This window comes from Notamacropus eugenii, chromosome 4 (genome assembly GCF_028372415.1).
Source record: "Notamacropus eugenii isolate mMacEug1 chromosome 4, mMacEug1.pri_v2, whole genome shotgun sequence".
Classification (NCBI taxonomy): domain Eukaryota; kingdom Metazoa; phylum Chordata; class Mammalia; order Diprotodontia; family Macropodidae; genus Notamacropus; species Notamacropus eugenii.
The window spans coordinates 461,075,223-461,096,325 of NC_092875.1; the positions used below are offsets into that span (position 1 = coordinate 461,075,223).

At 40.0% G+C, this 21,103-nt stretch overlaps 1 protein-coding gene across 1 annotated transcript in view; it reads right to left on the reverse strand.

Moving 5' to 3' along the window:
* Positions 1–7,418: 7,418 nt before the first annotated feature.
* LOC140501994 (V-type proton ATPase subunit S1-like protein) overlaps positions 7,419–21,103 on the reverse strand; it is a 39,894-nt gene continuing 26,209 nt past the window's right edge. Inside the window, exons 4-6 of the mRNA XM_072606225.1 lie at positions 13,190–13,240; positions 11,431–11,671; positions 7,419–9,773 (exon numbers count right to left, since the gene is read on the reverse strand). Of these exons, the coding sequence (XP_072462326.1) occupies positions 9,468–9,773; positions 11,431–11,671; positions 13,190–13,240 (598 nt within the window). The 3' untranslated portion in view covers positions 7,419–9,467. The remainder of the gene's footprint in view (positions 9,774–11,430; positions 11,672–13,189; positions 13,241–21,103) is intronic.

Genomic DNA, 21,103 nt, shown 5'->3' on the forward strand with positions numbered 1-21,103 from the left:
CTGTAAAATAGGGATAGTAATAGTAATAACATCTACCTACCAGGGTTGTTATAAGGATAAAATTAGATATTTATAAACCATTTAGCACAGTGCCTGGAACACAGTAGGCACTTCATAAATGCTTATTTACTTCCTTCTTTTCCCAGGTAGTAACTGGACTGTGTCTCATCTCACATTTGTATCTCCACTGCCTACCAGAGTGCCTTGTACATAGTGATTTCTTAATAAAGCTTTGGCTAAATTCTGTAATATTGATATATTTTCCATGTCTAACCTTGTTTCAAATCTTTTATGCCTTGTTGTTTTGAAGGGAGAGGAAGGGAAGGAGATTTTATTTCATCAAATTTTAGAATCCCTTCTCAGTTATTTTACCTCTCATTCATTGCTGAACAGATGCTGAATGTAGGAGATAACAAGGGTCTTGGTGGGTGACGGCATCCCTTAACCACGAGGAAAATCAGTCAATCAACAAGCGTTTACTATGCTCTTAATATGTGCCAAGTTCTGTGCTACGTGCCAGGGATACAAAGAAAGGCAGATGGTCCCTGGCTTCAAAGTGCTTTCATTTTAGTGGGAGAGACAAACATGACGACAGCTCCATACGTACAGGATATATATTGTTTGTCTGTTTTTTAGGAGTACTAATGATACCTTTGGGTGATATGCACCAGGCCAATGTAGCTAGAGAGGAGTAAAGTGAAGAAGCATGGTGGGGTAGGAAAGGTTACGAAGCTTAAATGAGCAACAGAAGACTTTATGCCCGATCCTGCTGGTAAGAGGGAGGTGGTGGCGTTTACTGAGTGGGGCCTGGGGACAACATAGGCAGACGGAAACTTAAAAAAAAATCACTCTGCCAGCCAGATAAAGGATGGATCAGAGAAAGGAGAGACTTGAGGCAGGAAGACCAACCAGAAGCTACTGCAAGAGTTCAGGTAAGAGATGACAAGTTCCTCAACTAGTCTTGTGACTACATGAGTGAACTAGAGTAGGAGAACAATTCATTTCTCTGGGCCTCAGTTTCCTCATCTGTGAATGAAGGTATTGGACTAGGTGACCTCTAAAGTCCCTTCCAGCTCTAAATCTAGGATCTGGTGCTTAGTTAATAAAGATGAATACTATGAATGTTACCCTAGAAGAGGGTAATAACAGTAGAAAAATTCATTACATGATGCTTCAAGGAGTTCACCTAATTGGATTCTCACAATGACTTTGTGAGTGTAAAGCGCCACAAGCAAGGAAGCCAGGCCCTCTGATGCCAAGGCTGTACTGCATTCTATCTCCTACCTCGGGATGCTGGGCAATTGAGGGGGAGAGGGGACGGAGCAGAGCTGGAGAGGGGGAGAGATAATGAATGCTTAGTAATTGAAAAAAAAAAACAAGTAGAAGTTACATTTAAAAGTCTAAAAGTTATATACAGCACAAGGGCCAGACACGAGAGTGCCCTTCACCCTCTTTCACAACAAATTGACCTTTTCCTTTTCCTCCTCTAAATGATCTTCAGTGACCAAGTCAAGAAGAAATCTAAATGCTGCCTTTCAGTTCTCCTCCTCCCTCCTGTCTCCTGCTTGCTGTCCATTTCCCTGCTCCTTCCCCCGGGGATGCAGTGGGGCAGAGAAAAGACTGAGGCAGCATTTGTCTGGCAAAAGGCTGGGTGAGGATGCAGTTCAACCAACTGTCTGAAATGAAGTTTTAGGATTTTGTGGGTCCTTATTTGTCCTGTCTCATTTCCACAAAGATGAAAAGCTGGCTATAATCTTGCTTCTCACTGATTCTCTGTTAGGACATAAGCATCCTACTGGTTCCAAGAAACGCACATTGTAGCTTTATGGTACAGAGGTTTTTTTTTTTTCTTACACGTTTGCAAGCCAAAAAGGAAAAAAAGAGAGAGATGGAGCTATTTAACTATGATATAGCTACTTCTTCACTTCGAGCTAATAACACTAACAAAGTTAACTCTAAGTTAGTTTGGTGAACTTAGAGTTAACAAAGTCTCAGAAATCAGGACAGATGAGAAATTCCAAAATCTCATCAATCCATACCCTATAGAAATAACTAGGTCCATTTTTTAAAGCCCTCAGGTCGGGGTTTGAATTAGAAGAGGGATGCAATTTGTTTATTATTTTCACATGTACACTAAACTAGAAAAAGAGGGCCTCTTTGGAGAACCAGATGGGAGAAACTTTTCTTTTCATCTGTCACAGTTTTGCCAAGCACTAAGAAATTTGCAGTAACTGGAGCCAGTTGGTGGTACAGCCTGTGCTTGCAAGGGAAACTGAGATGCCTTGAGTGGAAAAGAAATGGGGGTCAAGGATCTTGCTTGAGAAGGAAGGAGAAAACTCAAGTAAGAAACAGACAAAAAGACAATCCTGTGTGACTCAGGGTGGCCTCTGTGGTATGAGTGACATCTAATCCAAGGAGCCACCACACTTGGTCCCTTTGAACAGTGGGAAATTTGCCATGTCTTCCTTAAAAGACAATGAAGCCATCTTTGAGACTTGATCAGCAGACTGAAGCTTGAGTCTTTTGTGACTTCTTCATTGCCTAAGATCCCCTGCAGGAAGAGTCAGGACTCTTCAGGCTTGACAGACTTGTCACTGCTACAAGAGTGACCCTTTTGATGGCTACCTCATCCTAAGGAGATTGGGTCCAGCTGAACTAATGGTATATCCTAATTGAGTATCATTTCCATGTCATTGCCAATAAACTTATTTTATTAAATGTCATATGGTTTACAAGACTCTTGTCCTACCACCAGACTTTGATGACTCTAGAAGACTGTGTGTGACTCTGCCTCACTTAAATCCAATTCAAGCAGAGTCATTGGTTGTCTCCTAAAACTAAGGACAGACAATAACATATGGTACCTTATTTTCTTCCAATTCCAAGTCTGAACCACTGAGACTAGCCTCTGGTCAGTAAGTCATCAGGTATAATGACTCACTAGACCCACCAAGTCTAAGAAGCCCAGACTACATGGGGCTGGGACTTTTTATGGTCCTAGATGACCAGGAAGCTGCACCAGGGAAGCCAGGGCCAATCAAGTTCCTTGGACAGTTTTGTTGGCTGGGGGTATGGGGGGTAAAGAAGGAAATTGCATCTAGGAAACTGAGGACAATCTGGTCCCTTGATTTGTCCTATCAAGACAGTTTTCAATCTTCTTGACCTCTCTGCAGTATTTGTCACTGTCAAACACTCTGTCCTCTTGGATACTCTCTCTTCTCTGATTTTTTTTTAACTCTATCCTCTCTTATTTTCCTGTTATCTGTCTGATCACTCCTTAGTCTCATATGTTGGATCTTCACCCATGTTATACCCACTACCTATAGGTGTCCTTCAAGTCCCCCATCCTGAGCTGTCTTCTCCTTTTGCTCTGTTATCTCGTTTGATGATTTTATCAGTGACCATGATTTTAAGTATTATCTCTATGCAGATAATTACAAGAGGATGCAGTATGGCCCTATACATACTATCCTGAGCTCCATTTCCATATCACCAAATACCAATGAGACATTTTGAAATGAACTTCAGTATCTTTCCTGCAAAACTTATAGCCAATAAGAGGATACATGTGTACTCCTCAGGCTTTCTAAGAACCAGTTGACAGGGATTTCTATCCCCTCCAGCAACCTGCTTGAGTAACTGTCCTTCAAAGAAGGGGCATCAAAGTATAGTATTCAGATGGCCCACTGAAAGCTACGCCCACTCACAAGACTCTCTTTCCATCAGCTTCTATTCAAAGCCCCTGCTCATGAACCTTATGCGATGTTCTTTTACTACGCCAAAAACAAATAACATGTTAATTCAGATCAAAAGGCATTTAATTCAATAGAATAGCAATGTAAATATCAAGGAGGAATAAAACATCACACACACACACACACACACACACACACACACACACTCCCATGTCATTGACTACAGAAGGAATACTGATCCTCAAACATCTCATGCTCCCAATTGTATCCCAAAAGAACACCTCTCTGAACTTGAATCTGATCTGCTGCTTCTCCACTAAACTGCCACCATCTTACTACTAGGTGCTTTTATTCCCTGGAAATATTTACAGTTATTTTGTGAGCCAAGCCCACAGATGTACTCAGCCAGCATGGCAAAAATTCTCTCCAACCAAGTGTATCTTTTTTAAAAATCTCACTCTCCCCCAAATCTTACCTACCAATTTTATATATGCTAGAACATGTCCCTTTTAACTACCATCATTCTTCCTGAAAGTTAGCACCAGAGCCATAAAAAATGGCCTTGGAAATTCCCCACATAATTATAGTCCACATCAATACTGGAGGAGTGGGTATAGAGCTGGCAGTCTTTGCTCTCCACTCCTCTGCTACTCCCAGGTTGCCATTCTCCTTACAATGCCACTTAAAAGTCTGTTGTCAGATATACCTTAACCTTTCTAAAAATTCAGTGTCCAAAGCAATCCAGTCACAAGGAAGGAAAGGAGCAGGAGACAAGATGAAGGCTAGTGTTTTTTCAGGCCTATGTGCTTTTGTATAATATTTAGCACAGCGCCTTGCCCACAGTAGGTGATCCATATGAAATAAACTTAATAATATAGGGAACTGCATTTTTATTGTTGCTCAGTTGGTCCAACTCTTCATGATCCCAACTGGGGTTTTCTTGGCAAAAATACTGGAGTGCTTTGCCATTTCTTTTTCCAGCTCGATTTAAAATGAGGAAACTGAGGCAAATAGGGTTAAGTGACTTGCTAGCAAGTGTCTGAGGCCAAATTTGAACTCAAGAAGACAGCCTTCCTGACCCTGCACTCTATCCACTGCACCACCTAGGCACCCTGGAGAGCTATCTACCTTCTGAAAATTCTTCATCCTTTTCTCCGTACTCTCTGTGTCAGTTTTTGACTTTCACACTACCTCCTGTCTACAAACTCCAGTCATCTGCGATTCTGTATGGGAGCAAGAAGGGGCAGTTCAAACTTCGAGTGTGTATGTGTGGCAAATACCACTTTCCTGAGTTGTAGACATCTAAGCTGGAGGCATGATGGATGCTTGCTGTGGATTCCTCCCTAACCCTAAATGCCTCTTCTCATTCCCCCTTGAAAGGTCTCCCTGCACCCCCAGCAGCCGTTAAAAGCCGCTCCTCCCCTCTCATCTCGAGGAAAGCAGTACCTAAGAGGGGGACTGCCATGGCCACCACCTGCCCCTCTTCTCACCCCACACTCATTGTTACCAAGAATCCTTCCTCTCCTGAGATCAGTTTGGAGTTGATATCCTTGAAAACAAATGTGGCCGCTATTACGCAGCTGGAGGCTAAAATAGATGCGAAGTGGAAACAATTTGAGAAAGTCGGCAGGTCGTGAGGACCTCCCAGGGGTGTCTAAATATAAAGGGAATTCAGCCAAGACATTTTCTGTTTCACTTCGTATTAAAGGAAATACCCTTGTAAAAAGAAAAAAAGCCATCCTGGAAATCAGACTCCATCTCTGCATGGAAGTGTCTTTGGTGAGAAGCAGGAGGGATTTTTAAGAGGGAAGAAGCTATAGAGAAAATGTAGGGACTAATTATGCTTTATTATGCAGTAGCTTGGCTACATCTTTCTTCTCCCAGAACGTATTCTCTTGGAAAATGAATGTCAAGCATTGAGATAACTATTCTCACCCCGGAACTCTTGGGGGAGGGGGCGTGGTTGAAGGAGCAAAGATTGTATTTAGCTGAAGAGTGAGAAGAGTCTGAGATGCTTTAACTCTACCACTGTCCTGTGCATAACTACAACGGGTCTCAAAGTCCCAAGGATGGATTTTGCTCAAGTGCTAGAGTGAAGCCAAAGGACTCTTAGATAAAGATAGACGTTTTTGGAGAGATGTTAAGGCTAGAATGTTTTTGGATACAAACTTTGTCTTGCTTCTAAGAAATCTTGATAACATATAATCTTCATCCAAGAATATGTTCAGTTCAAGAAAATATCTTTTCTTTCAGACGTTTATGCTAGTCCCAAATGTGAGCCTTTTAAATTACATTATACTCAACCTAGACCCCTTGATTTGGTCCCCATATGTAGCCAAAAGATGCTGCCGCCTACAATTGCAATGACCTACTTTGGCATGTTTTCTATCTACAAAATTAACGATAATGTTAGAGTAAACAGATATATCCCCCCTGTTCCACGGCACCCTAGACGATGTATACATGTAGTTAAACTATCATTGGTAACCTTAGAGAGTTGTTCAGTTGTTTCAACTGTGACTGATTCTTCATGACCCCATTTGGAATTTTCATGGTAAAGATACCAGTGGTTTATCATTTCCTTCTCCAGTTCTTTGACAGATGAGGAAACTGAGGCAAACAGGGTTAAGTGACTTGTCCAAGGTCACACAGCTAGTATCAGAGAAAGAGCAGAGTTTTAAAATGATATCAGATTAATAAGGCTTTATTATGTCTTATTCACTATTCCATTATGCCACATTGATCCCAAGCATATAGAACACTTTTCATGTATGTTTGTGTATGTGTGTATACATATACACATTGTTCTCCCCTTTGAAATGTAAGCCCCTTGAAGGTAAAATTGCTTCACTTCTATCTTTCCATTACCAGTGCTTAGCACAGTGCCTACCCAGCACATATTAAAAATTTACTAAATATTTGTTGATTGGTCAATTGCCTAAACACACATTATACAAGCAGAGAGAGACAGACAGACAGACAGAGATAGAAATGAGAGCTGATGTGGAACATGAAGTCACACAACATTCAGGTGCCCCAGGAAACTTTCTAATACCAAAAACTGCAGAGCAGTTGCTTACCCGATTTAGCAGAGAGAGATATTCTTCCCGGAGATTTGAAATCACAAGTTCTACAACAATGTCTCACACACACACACACACACACACACACACACACACACACACAGTGAAGTTGTTAAGTCTGGCTTCAGACACTTCCTGTGTACCTTTGGGCACATCACTTAACCTGTTTTCCTCAGTTTCCTTGTTTGTAAAATAGGGACACTGACAGCATCTAGCTCCCAGGGTTGTTGTGAAGATGAACTGAGATAATATTTGTACAGTGCTTAGCACAATCTGGCACACAGTAAGCACTTCATAAATGCTAGCTATTTTTATTAATATTATTATGTATTCCCCCCCAATCTCCCATTCAGACACAATTCCTTCATGTTTTAGTATTCTTCATAGGTTTTCTTCTCAACTATAGTTGAGCTCTGGGCTCAAAGGCTTTCCCCTTCCACCACTTTCCAAATTTTTCTGACTTCTAAACTCCATCTTAAGATACTAAATGTCTCCAGGTTTTCTTGAATCTACTTGATTGAGGTCAGTCACACCTAGTTCCTCAGGGTCTTTTGTCCACTTTGACTCGTAACTGAATACCCAATGCTCCCTACTCATTCTCTTATACTCATTGTTTACCACGCATTCCAGATCACAAAACTACTTTCAAAGGTTTATTTGCAAGAGAAGAATATACAAGATCCAAGAAGAAGGTGATTAAAAGTGCATATTAACCCCAAAGAGGTCAAAGAGTAAAAGGTGCTGTGTGTACAAAATATATTTATAGCGGTTCTTTTTGTAATGGCAAAGAACTGAAGACTAAGGGGGGTTGTCACCAATTGTGGGATGGCTGAAAAAGTGATGGTTCATGAACATAAAGGAATACTACCTGAAGTGGGGAAAAGGAGCATTTCAGAAAAGCCTGGGAAGACTTGGAGGAACTGATACAGAATGAAGCAAGCCAGATCAGGAGAACAATTCTATTATGGTATTAAAAAAGGAACAATTTTGAAATTGGTGAAATTATTCCAAAGGGTAGATGATAAAGAATGCTATCTAAGCCCTGACAGAGAAGTGACAGATATGCACAATGAGACACACATTTGTGTGGACCTCAATAATGCAGAAATTTGTTTATCTTAACTATAATTATTATTTTAAAAAAACTATGGAATAGTCAAAACCTTTAAAGTACATATTAATAAAAATACAGCTGGTTGGAGAGATGAAGCAATACTTTAGCTTTCTAGTGCAATCTTTGATAAAAGCTCCTCAAGCCTAGTTCAGTTTACTTGATTCTTTCTGGTCCAGAAGCACACATCATAACATCTCAGTCCCTCATGGCACCACAGAGAAAATGACAACTTCTTGCTCCCCCACTCTAAACAGTCTATAGAAGACCACATCAGTTTTGTTTCACCCCCATCCCCCCCCGGGGGTTATGAATCACATTTATTGCTGCATCCTAAAACCTCCAGCTCAGTCAGCAAAAGAGAAAGCCTACTAACTAACGTAGATTTGGGGATGTTCAAACCCAAATTTCTACATAATCGTTGGTTAATTTCCCTCATCCCTCACCAAATGCATGTGTCTGAAAGATGCAAAAGACAAGGAAAAGATAGAATGATGTAACAAGATGGTCAAGATAAGTGGCAGTAGATCTAGCCTTATAACAGGCAACTTGTTTGAGGAGATTAAAGGTAAAGAATGTCTGACGACTGTTCAGAAATATCAGCCCTACCACCTGTATCCCACCAGCACAGCTTAATTCATATGGTCTTTGAGATTGGAAGGCTTTGAGGTTTCCTAAGACTCTTATTAAGATGTAAAAAATTCCTAGAAAGTGACCTTTTCCAAGTAAATCTTTTATTAAGGATTGCTAGGATTATCAAGACTGGGACATGGAATAGATCTGCATAGAGGACATGGGCAGAAACAGGAAAGGAGAAAAAGAGGAAAGGAGGTTTGATAGAGATATCAGAGGTATCAAACAAATGTCCCCATTTCATAACTTTGCTATGGGCCTGGCCTTGGATATCAGATCCAATGTCAACAGATCAAGAAAGGCCCCAACAGAATGAAACAGTGCTGGATCCTGGAGTCATCTTCTCTAAAAATGTTGATGGAGATCTCAAAGGTTTCTCCAAGTAGACTTTGAGAAGACAAAATTGGTCCCCATTCTACATGGCTTCCTCCTTTTTGGTATATGTTCCCTCTGAGGGGGGGTTCTTTAAACAGATTTAGGGGAAATGTTTGGAGGCAGAAAATCTATGCTCAAATTCCAGCTCAAATTCCTTTAGTAGCTATCTAGTCTTGGACAAATCCTTTCCCTCAGTTTTCTCATCTATAAAATGAAGAGGCTGGATTCTAAGGTTCCCTCTAACTCTAGAGTGGTCATAGCGTGCTTGCTCTCTGTGGCTTTGAAGCAAGCTTTGGACCACACGGTCTTCTTCCAGAAGAAGCTTCCTGCAAGGCTCAGAGGGAGTCTTGGGAGGCCAGTAGAGGGCTAAGAACAACCAAGGAATCTTTCTTTTTTCTTCTTTTCCTTTCTTTTCTTGTCTTTGTCTTTTCTCTTTTTCCTTCCTTTTCTCTTCTTTTCCTTTTAAATCAAGTCATCCTGTGAAAACCTTTTAACTAATTTGCAAGTAAAACAACCGAGCAGCAGAAACCAACGCCTTCATCTGTGAGAGCCGGAGGAAGAGAATAGTTACTACACGTAAACATTACAGATGTGCTGACTCCTCACACCATGGCCGTTATGCCCATGGTTCCTCAGAGGCTCCTTCTCTTCCGTGGCCACCTCGAGGTCTTTCATGGGCACAAAGTAGGCGGGTGACGCTTTACGGTCATAGTGCCTGTCTAGGGACTTCAGGTGCATCAGCATGTGTAGAGCATAAGCCAGCACCAGCAAAAGGATGAGGGACATGGCCAGGCCCATCAGAATGGCTGGAGAGAAGAAAGAGGCACAGTCCCTGGCATGAGAAAACTGGCCCTCTTTGACGTTAAAACCTTGAATCTGTCAGGAGAAAGAAAAGAGATCAATGGAAACCCTCTGTTCCTCTCACAAGACCAACTTTTGCTCATCTTTAGTGAAGGCTCTAAGCTGGACAGCTTTAGGGGGAGACTGGCTCACAAAAGCAATTTGTATCAGGAGAGGCAGTGTCGAATGGTGGAGTCAGAAAGACCTGAGTTCAAACTCTGCCACTGGCACTTTACTTAAATTCTCTCAGCCTCAGTTGCCTCCTCTGTAAAAAAGAAAAGAGGTATAATAATAGCACCCATATTACCAGGTTGTTGTAAGGATCAGCAGAGATAAAGGACATAAAGCACCATCTAAACTGAAGCTTATAAAATATTAGGACTCCAGATAATAGCTTTCCAAATATGTAGGACCATTCTATTTCATTTGAAAACACTTCTACCATAATAACTTCTAAAATTCTAACCACATTTAGATGGGAAACCTGGTCATACAAATCCAAACGTCCTCAGAATTTTATTGTCAGGTTCAGTAATATTAATAACGATGATGATGATGATGATGATGATGATGATGATGATGATGATGATAGGTAGCATTTATGTAGAGATCACTGTGTTCCAGACACTGCACTAAGGACTTTACAATTCTTATCTCATTTGATCCTCTCAATAACCCGGGGAGGTAGGTGCTATTATTATCCCCATTTTACAGATAAGGAGACCCAGGCAAACAAAGGTTAAGTGACTTGCCCAGGGTCACAGAGTTAGTAAGTAACTGAGTCTGGATTTGAACTCAGGCCTTCCTGACTCTAGGCCAGGGCTCTATCAACTGTGACCTAGCTGTAGGAGTAGACAAAGCCTGTCAATGTCCTTCTCTTCCCCTCAAATTTAAAAAAAAAAAAATGTACAAGAGAAAGAGGAGGAGAATGAGAGGGGAAGATCTTAAACTGTCCTCAGGAAAGGCAGAGGTTAGAGTAACCTCCACTGAGTTGTAAAGTAAGATGACAAGTTGCACAGATATATTTAGCCCCTTTCCTAAATAAAGACAAATAGGACTGAGGGACTTGATGAAAGGAAACTCCTTTGCCCTTGTGCCTTTGCCCAAAGGCTGCTGAAAAGCTCTCGGGGTATTTTTGGTCGCATTCGCCACCACCTTCCCGACTGTCACATCCAAACTCACAGTGAATGGCCACTGAGTTCCTCAGCCCACTAAAGGACTTCTTATCTTCACTTCCACATGCACAGAGGGGCCTCCCTTCCCAGAAGGAAAGGAAGTGCTTGTCCAACAAGTGCCCTGCCCAGAATGGGCCTCTTCACTCCAGGATGTGACAGTCACTGGACTTCAGATCACAGCCCCATTTTGTCTCCTCTCTGGATGATTGACATTCCTAACTGATAACTATGTAGTGCCTGAATGGAAAACTGATTTCTTTAAAGCATGACCTTTAAAAATGGAACGGGGGGAGGGGAGAAGAGGAGGAGGAAAAAAGGGAGAAAGGAGTAGGGAAGGAGAAAGGAAAAGGTCAATCCTCTATCCTCTTTCATTTATTTATTAGACAATAAGGGCAAAATATAAACTGTTTTTAAAGCTGTAGAGCAGATCTTCCATCCCATATCCAAAGCACTAGACTTCAGATGGCTTAATCGATCTCAACATGCATCAGTCAATCAATGCAAGCCCAGAATATTACCTGGAAATCAATAAAAGTGACTTCCCAAAGCCTTGAGATGTCATTTGTGGAGCTGGGTACCAAGAGGGCATCTTGTCTCTGCAGGCTGCTGACATGCTGGCAATGATAGGAATACTTTGATGGAGCGTGGATTTGAGTTGCCTTAAAAGTGGCTTGGATGGAATTATTATAAAGAATCTGAACTCTATGTAAACTAAACCAGCTCTGAACAGACAATCTGTTATAGTTGATCAAGATGAATCTGAAAAGAATTTCAAAACCAAGAATTAACAAAGAAGCATGATGTTTCAATTTTGCCTCTTTGTCTTCTAGGGATGGAACAACAGCGCCCTCTCTTGTCACGTGTAAGAACTCAGACCTGGGCTCTGAAGCTATCCCTAAAATAGTCCTTTGATCCTTCTTAGAAAAGGAGGAGAGAAAAAGAGACATGTAGAAAAAGAGGAGGAGGAGGAAAAGAAGGGAGAGCAAGGGGAAATAGAAAGAAGAGGAGAAGAGAGAAAGAAAGGAAGAGAAAAGGAGAAGATGAAGAGAGGGGGACAGAAAAGGAGAAGGAAAAGAGGAAATGAGGAAGGAAAGGGAGAGAAAGTAAATGAGAGAGTGAGAGAACATGAAAGAACTCAAGAAGATTGAAAAATGATGACAATTTTTTTTTAATCAAGACCTTATGTAGATGAAAAGAGCCATCATTCACATATAAAAATGAACCTGTGTTATGTTCAGCCATTGGAAGTAGGGGCTGTTTGTTTGTTTTTGTTTTTTTTTTTTTTTTGCATGTAGCATAGCTTTGAAATCACTCATATCTAACAGCTATATTCCAGTTATTTCAAAGATAAAAGTGCTAAACTCAGCTTTATGAATTGCTACTTTCTTATCCAATAAATTTTTGTGACCTACTATCCAGACTTGCTATGTCAGAACTACCGGAGATCCTCCTGGTGACAGGCTAATATTTTAAAAGGGAAGAAAAAATCCTTTTCTAGAATCAAAGGATAATACATCTGGAAAAGACCTTGAAGATCAGCTGGCCCTGTTTTCTGCTCTTTTATAATTTACTTATTCTCCCCTCAGATACTGTGACTCTGGGCAAGTCACTTTACCTCAATTACCTCAAAAAAAAAGTCCTTGGGGAAAAATAACAATAATAATTTACTTATTCTCAGTATAAAACCTCTCCAAATTAGTTGTAATTTTTACATCAACACCCATCCCTTGCCAATATAAACCAGCAACAGCCGCCACACTGAGGTCCTTGCTATCCCCAATTATCCTTTTAATTAGCCATCCTAAGTGTCCTTTCATGTTGGGCCTGGTACCCCACCAGCCCCCTACTCTCTGTGCACATGTAGTATTTACCTATAGATAAAGACTTTTTCTTCAATAGCCTTCCAGATGATAGCCACCTTTCACTAGCACCGTCAGGTACTATTTAAGAGCTTTGCCTTATATGGCGCAGTGATCTGCGTTTTATAGAACAATTCATATTGAGACAGCATCTGCCCTCCAGCAGCTGTCCCCCTGAAGTTAAAGGTTATCATTTACGAGCCCCGGTCACTGAGTCGGTGATGATGATAAAAGGTGTGAATGGATGTACCAGAGGGAACTGCACATACCACCCCTGGCACACCCCACAGGGAAGGTACAATGTATAATCTCTGTAATGAAGTATGTATCATTTTTCTTGTTCCTTTGTTGTTTTAAGTACTACTAATGTAACAAAAAAAAGTTTACAAAGTTGCCTATTTTCCAGCCTAAAACATACCTGATGTCAAGTCCTTTCAGATTGTCAATATCACCAAATTTCAGGGAAAGCCTGGGGAGAAGAATGAAACATACTAAACATCAAACTGAAACAATAAAAAAAATTGAAATGGGAAAGAATGAGGCTTCAGAAGCCTCAAGGTAAAATAATTATGTTTGAAACAAAGCAAAGTAACCCTGGCCTAGGACAACGGCCAAAGGCTGGCTTGGCTTAGTCCTAGAAAGAGAAGACAATACAAGTGGGCTTCAGTTTGTCCAACTGAAAAAAAAATCAGTTACAGCAAAACCTGATTAGTTGGAGTCCCATTAATTTGAGAGTGAAGCTTATTTTGGCCCCTTACGTAGGGGGAAAAATGTTTCTTAAGAAAATTAATGTTACCAAGATTATTAAGGCCATATCGTACTTCCTTAAGGGATCAAATGGTTTTCAAGAACTTTACAAAGACCCTTCTATGAACTACTGCTATGTCAATCATTCTGTCTTGGGGAGTGACTGGGTGTTGGCAATGTGGAAGTGAATGCACAAGAAAGAAAGTGCAAAAGCAGATACAGAATAGGGGAGGGGAAGGGTACAAGCATTTCTTAAACACTGTGTGCAAGGCACCATACCAGGCACTAAGTAAATATCATTTCCTTAGATCCTCACAACCCACAATAATTATCCCCATTTTGCAGTTGAGGGTCACACAGCTAGGAAGTGTCGGAGGCTAGATTTGAACTCAGATCTTACGGACTCCATTGTACCACCTAACTACTCTGAGTAGCATACATGAACAAGGGAATGGACCAAGCAGATGCAAGAAATACCCTGACAGACACAGGAGAGCTAAGACCCAGTTTTATGGTGAGGGTGTGGAGAAATAAAAGAACCACATGAAATAGATTATGACTGGGCCATGACGACCCAAGGCCAAGGTGGGATGCCTCGGAAAGAAATTCTAATGGGTGCACTATGCTGTTCACTAAATCTTTACCTCTGGGCCTCATGTCTTCTGAAGTGGCCATCTCCTCCTACTCATACTACTCTTCTAAAGAATCAGGTATTAAAGGGAATAAGATTCTAATTGTTGGAGATTATATCCTTTTTTGTATAGGTGCAGAAAGCGTGATATCATTTGGTTGCTTTCTCTGGTATTTACGTTGTTTCATTGATTAGTTAAATGCTTTTGCTAACGGATTTGTGTGGGAGTAGCTAGGTGGTGCAGTAGATTGTGTTGCCAGGCCCAGAGTCAGGAAGACTCACCTTCCTGAGTTCAAATCCAACCTAGACACTTACTACCTGTGTAACCCTGGGCAAGTCACTTAACCTTTTTTGTCTCAGTTTCCTCTTCTGTCAAATGAACTGGAGAAGGAAATGGAAAAGCACTGCAGTATCTTTGCCAAGAAAACCCCAAATGGGGTCATGAGGAGTAGGTCACAACTGAAAATGACTGAACAACAAAAAATGGATGCGTGCTTGGTTTGGACTACTAAGAGAGAATGAATTGATAGTGTGCTCAGGTAGTGATACAATAGCTGATTCCCCCCATACAACCACAATAAACCTGGGAATATTTAGGATTATTATAATTCTATCTATTTACAAAAGTTAAGTCTACAAAAGGACTTCTATTTGGAATAGTTTATCCTTTCAATGTACATCAACATGTATAACCAAAAGCAATTTAATTCAACATCCACTTAATTAAGCACTCACTATAAGGAAAGCACCACTGTAGAAAATACAAAATTTGAATTAAAGGCAAATCTTAACCCCACTGAGCTTATAGTCTAGTCAAAATTTATTTTCAAAATTTCACAATCCAAATACTTCATTTATTCAAAGGGCCTCCCCCTTATTCTCCCAAATTTTTGAAGCTCTGCTAGTGTTATAATACAGAAATCTATCACTAATGGAGTGCCAAGAATATTTGTGGAGCACATGTCCCCCTAAGCCCCAGCTCAGCAGCTCATGGAATGGGGTTTCAGCTTAGGTCTCAACCATTTTAAAAACTACCCAATTTTTGATCCACTGAAGTCAAGAAAAACCCAGTCTCCACCTTGAATACCTCCAGGTTCCTTGTACCCATACACTTACTAGAATAGCTGATTAGATTTCATGTCTCTAAGAGTCTTATAGCATTTATGATTAGACACTGGGAAAAAAAAGGATTATAAATTTAGAGATGGAAGGGACCTTACAGATCATTTAGTCAAATCCTTACAAAGGAGAAAACTGAGTTCCCAAAATCTTAAATGACAGGTCACAGAGGTGCCAAGTATCCGAGTAAGGATTTAAACCCAGAACTATATATTATGACTCTAATGTCAGCATTCTTTCCATTGTACTATGCTTGGATGCAAGCTAGCAAGCCAGCTGCGTGTTAATAAACATATGGCCTGCTTTAAGAATTTTAAATCTAGAAGCAGTGAACCAGAATAATTTAAAAACTTTAGCTCCCCTACTTTCTAAAGTATGTCTGTCCCCTCTGCCAAACCACCCTTCAAGCCAGATTCTGTCTGTTCTAGGATCTTGCTGCCTAAGCATGAAATTTACCCAGATGCCTCGCCTAGGCTGTGTTTGGTATGCTGCCCTCACTTTTTCGAAGAAGATTCCCTTTGTGACTCCTTCTGCCAACAGTTAATTTTCTCCCCAAACATTTTGTTACCAAGAGCAAAATGTGGTCATTTTTTTTTAAAAGACACACTTTTTTTACCTTACATGGTTATATTTCCTTGGATTTGTTCCTTCACCATGATGACTCTTGAGAAAATGAGGTTCTGAATCACTTTCTTACAATGTCACTGCAAAGAATCTGGACAATCAACTGCACTGGACTCAAGCCTTCCCTGGGATCTCAGCATCTGATCGTGGAGGTCTTGACCCCTCCCAGAATCTCATGGTGAAGTTTCTACTGGTACTTACAGTGCTAGGGAAAAGGGACCTGAGTGGTTTTGGATTTGTGTGGGGGCAGCTAGGTGGTGCAGCAGATTGAAATCAAATAGCATCTAAGCAACTAGAATCAATGTCACATACTAAATCTTCTGTAGGAATGATAGGTTTAAAGTCAGATTTTAGTTTACACATCCCAGGACTTCCATGGATCTGGGAACTCATCAATGGCGTAACAGAAAGAGTCTAGGATTTCAAACCTAATTTTAAATTCCAGCCCAGACATTTATTAGCTTCATGTTATGTGGTGAAGTAGGTAGAGCACTAGACCTAGAATTCCAATTCAGTTTTAGGAAAGCTTCTCTTGACTGAGTGACTCTAGGCAAGTCACTTAACTCTGTCTGCCCTGGTTTCCTCAACTATAAAATAGAGATAATAACAGTATCTACTTCTCAGGGCTATTATGAGGATCAAATGAGATCATATTTGTAAGCCTGGCACATGGTAGGCACTTCTTCCCTTCCCCTTTAACCTCTCACAGCCTCAGTTTCATCATTTGTATAATGGGGATTGTAATACTTGTAGTGCCTATCTCATAGAATCGTTATGAGGAAAGAGCTTTGCAAACCTTAAAATTCTACGTAAAGGTGATTATTTCTCACTCCAGTGGCACAGATCACAGCTCATCCCTGCTTTCTCATGCATGGTAATTCTTGTTCATAGTGTTCTATAATATTCCATCAGTTCATCTCAGTATTAAGTTAGAAGGTATAAAACTGATCAGATTTTTATAAGCTTGTTTTCTTTTCAAGATTGTATTTGGACAAAGTAAAAACAAAGAGATCTTACTAAATGTTCTAGGGGACTCTCCTCTGGTTAGGTTACCATTTTGTGGGCACAAAGGCAGTTGTCCACCTATCACCCATGACCAGCCTCCTTCCTCACACAATCATACACCCACAATCGTGGGTGATATCCTTCACTTCTTGCATGTAAGTCATTACTGGCAAAAGGCTACATCTTCTTATATTGCCCTTAGACTCATCTACAATTTTAATTCTTCACAGGTTGAATTGTTCTAGGAATTGCAGTCAAATTGTTTCTCTGAGAGATAAAAGCACCCAAATGATGATTTCTGTGTGTGTCAAGGAGCAGCTTGGGATCACTGAAACTAAAGTACAATTTCTCAGATTCAGGGCAGACCACAATATTCTTCCTATTCAATTAAGATTATAGCTCATTTTCCACGTGCATTGCCTATCTATGATCTGTCTAATGATGGACTGGCTCAACAGACTGACTACTCATCTGTGTATCCGAGTCTGGACAAAAGGCATTTTTCATCCATTTGGTTTTTCCTATGTAGACTGCTAGACTGATCTCATCTGAGTAACTGAGGAATCTCCTTTAGGAGTCCCTGTAGTATTTTTGGGTTTGATGAAATCAGCAAAATGTTATCTACCAACAGGTACTTCTGGGTCACTTCAGAATCAATAGAGAATCCCTCTTCTATTTGGACCCTATTCAGGATCCATGACAGTGGCTAACAAATGTGGTGAATAAATGTCTCCCCCACTTGAAAAGATAAACAAAGAATTATTAAATAATATTATTTCTGTTGTTACATCTTTCAGTAAATCATGTATGATGGCTCTTTGTATATATGGATGCAAAAAAAAGTAAACACCCTGACACACCCAGGAGGGCCTGCTATCACAGGTTCTTAGATCTTCTTTTCTAAAAGGAAAGCAATTTTTGAGGGGTCAACAATCACTTTAATCAAGTACATGTATCATTCACTTAGTTCAGGGGAAAAAGTCAGCACCTTGAACTTCAGAGAGAATACAGAGAAATCAAAATCAACAGACAGGGCTTCCAGCTGTCTGACATATGTCACAGATGGACAGACAACTGTCTGACCATACATACTAGTCACCAGTGAGAGAAGCACCAACATTTGGGTTTTCAAAGCACTGACTGCTTAGCAGCTGCTCAGACTCCTCTGGCCAAACAAACACTTCCAACAAGTAAGCCCCAAAGTAAAACTTCACTCAGAGTGTTTATACACTTTTCAGAGCCAGAGGGCATCACAATCCTTGAGAACCAGGGCCTCTTTAACAAAAGATGTGGGCCTTCCTATAAATCTCCCCCAATCAAATTCCCCTTAATGGGCAGACCCATTAATGGGTGGGGAAGATCTTTAATCACATTAAAATAATTAACAATACAAATACATATACTGTTTCTAGTTAAAGACTCTTGATTAATTTAACCAAAGGCAAGATTCAATCAGAGCCACTTGATTATACTAAAACAAAAACAGCAACAGTTCCTACTTTGCTTGCCATTACAATGGGAGACTTTTTTTAGGAGAATCTTTAAGGATGCATTATGTTTAACGGAATCAAATATTTTTTAATAGTCAATACATAGCACAATTTTGAAAGTTCTATATAGTTCAGTAAATTGTGTGACTATAAGATATTCCATAGAATTTTTGTTTTTGCAAAAGCTTGTCCCCTTGCCACTTGATTTTCATCAAAGTTATCTTGACTCTTTAAAGGACAGAACATTCTCATAAAGATCTTATGCAGAGGAAAAAATATGTAGTTATTCAAGTTACTTTGGTTGCCATTTGGGGGAAATAATTCCTTTCATATGAATAATTCCATTCCTTCTTTTCATTCAACCAATCTTTGAGCATCCTCCTCTCCCAGATATGTTGAAAATTTCTCTTTCAATTCTTTCAGAATTGTGTCATTTCCTATAAGGATTTTTTTCTGTTTGTACTCAGTCTAATCCAACTTTGCTTCCTGTCTTTGATTTCTGTGATTTAGGGCTATATCATCTTTATCACATACCACATTTGGGACTCAGACATTAAAGTTGAAGGATGGTGGTTTTTCTATCATTGATGACGACAATAGTTGGTTGTAAAAAATGCTCACAGAGGGGTTATGTTTTTTTAAAAGTACCATTGAAGTTATCGTTTTTACAACAATCATTTCCCCTTAACCCCTACCCCCCACTGAATTCTCCTTTGCAACAAAGAAGAAACAATTTTTTTAAAAAATTAAGCAAAACCAACAACACAGTGACAGTATTTGATTCATTACACTATATTTTACATCCCGAGTTTCTCCACCTTTCTAATGAGAAGAAAGAATGACACTCATGTTTCATTATCAGTTCTCCAGGCCCAAGATGAACATTCCAAGAAATCAGAATTCAACTGCCTTCTGGCATTATAAGTGTTTGATTTTTTTTTAATCTTTTTACCTCCTTGTTTCATCGATAAAATTCTAGGAATAACAGCTAGGATTTCTACAGTAAGATTTGCAAAGCACTTAATATCTCATTTGATCCTCACAACAATCCTGAGGGGTAAGTGCTTATTATTATAAAAATTTTATAGATAAAAATGAGACAGACAAAGGTTAAATGACTTGCCTGGGGTCAGACAGCTACCAAATGAATCAGGCTAGATTTGAACACAGATCTTCCTAACCTCAGGTCCACCACTCTATCCAGCTGAATTACAAACACACATTCACTTTTTCCTCCACTACTCTTCCCTCTTTTGTGAGGCGATATTGCTCATGATCTTTTACCATCCCTCTTTGTAATGTTAATGTCAGACCTCTCCTGGAGGAATGGTTTCATTTGTGGGTGCCACAGTTTAAGGACATTGATAAGCTGGAAAGCTACATAGATGGTGAAAGAACCTGAACCCTAAATGAAGATGTCTAACGAGGCTTATGTGGCCTGGAGAAAAGGAATCTCAGAGGCCATGTTAGAGACATAGTCAAGTATTTTGAAAGGTTGTCTTGTGCAAGAAGGATTAGATTTGATCTCTTTGGTCCCAGAAGGCAGAACCAAGGCCAATATGAGGAAAAGAGGTCAATTGAGGCTTGATTTTAGGAAAAATTTCCCAATAGCTAAAGCTTTCTAAAACTGAAGTGTTAAGTTCCCCATTCCTTGGGTGTCTTCAGACAGAAGTTGGATGGGCCCATGTTGGGAATGGTATAGTGGGGATTCCTTTTATGGATCAGTCAGAGTAGATGGCTGCTGACTGAGGTCCCTTCCAACTCTCCAGTTCTATAATTCTTTGAGTTTATGAACTATAATGGCATTGTTCTTGACTTCTCTGTCTCTCTGTGCAACAATGTGGTTTGGAGGTGCTTTGCCTTCTTCATTATGGCAATTGTTTTACCTTGATTAAACTCTTATAGAAAATTTATGATAGTCCAACAACTGCACATATTATTAACATGGCAATATCAATAATAATAATAATATAACATTATCTATGTATCCTCCACTACTATACTCCTCCAAAGCTTTATTGTATGTCAGTAACTCTGGAGTTTCTTAGGTAATGCTAAGAGATCACAAACTCTGACCAGTCCTATGAAACTATAAATCTTCCAAATATGGCTGTATGTCCGTCATCTTGGATCCAGGCTAGCTGAGTTCAGAGAGGCCCTTTTCCAGGTTGGCAACTGGGAGACAAATTTTCCAACCATAGTAAATTTCAAAGAACATTTACCAAATGTTTGTGGGATTATTATATTACTGTGGCAAAGGGAGTATTCACACCAGTGAAACCATGATTCCTTGAAGTACTGAAATTGATCAAGGAGTAGAGCACTTAACCATGTAATGAGTGAGCATTAACTCCCATGCATTAACTCATTTGATTTCAATAGTCATTCTGTAAAACGGCCAGTGTTGTTGTTAGTGTTGTTGACATAATAACTGTTGTTGTTCCCAGTTTGCAGACAACAAACAAATGAGAATTAGAGAGTTTAAGTATGATACCTTCTGTAAGGTCACCCAGGTGAGTAGCCTCCTGAAAGAGATCCCAAAAGGAAAACTCCTAGGAATATTGTAGCCAAATTCCAGAGTTCCCAAGTCAAAGAGAAAATATTGCAAGCAGGCAGAAAAACACAATTTGAGTATTGTGTAAATACAATCAGGATGACTCAGGATCTAGCAGTTTCTACATTAAGGGATTGAAGGGCATGGAATATGATATCCCAG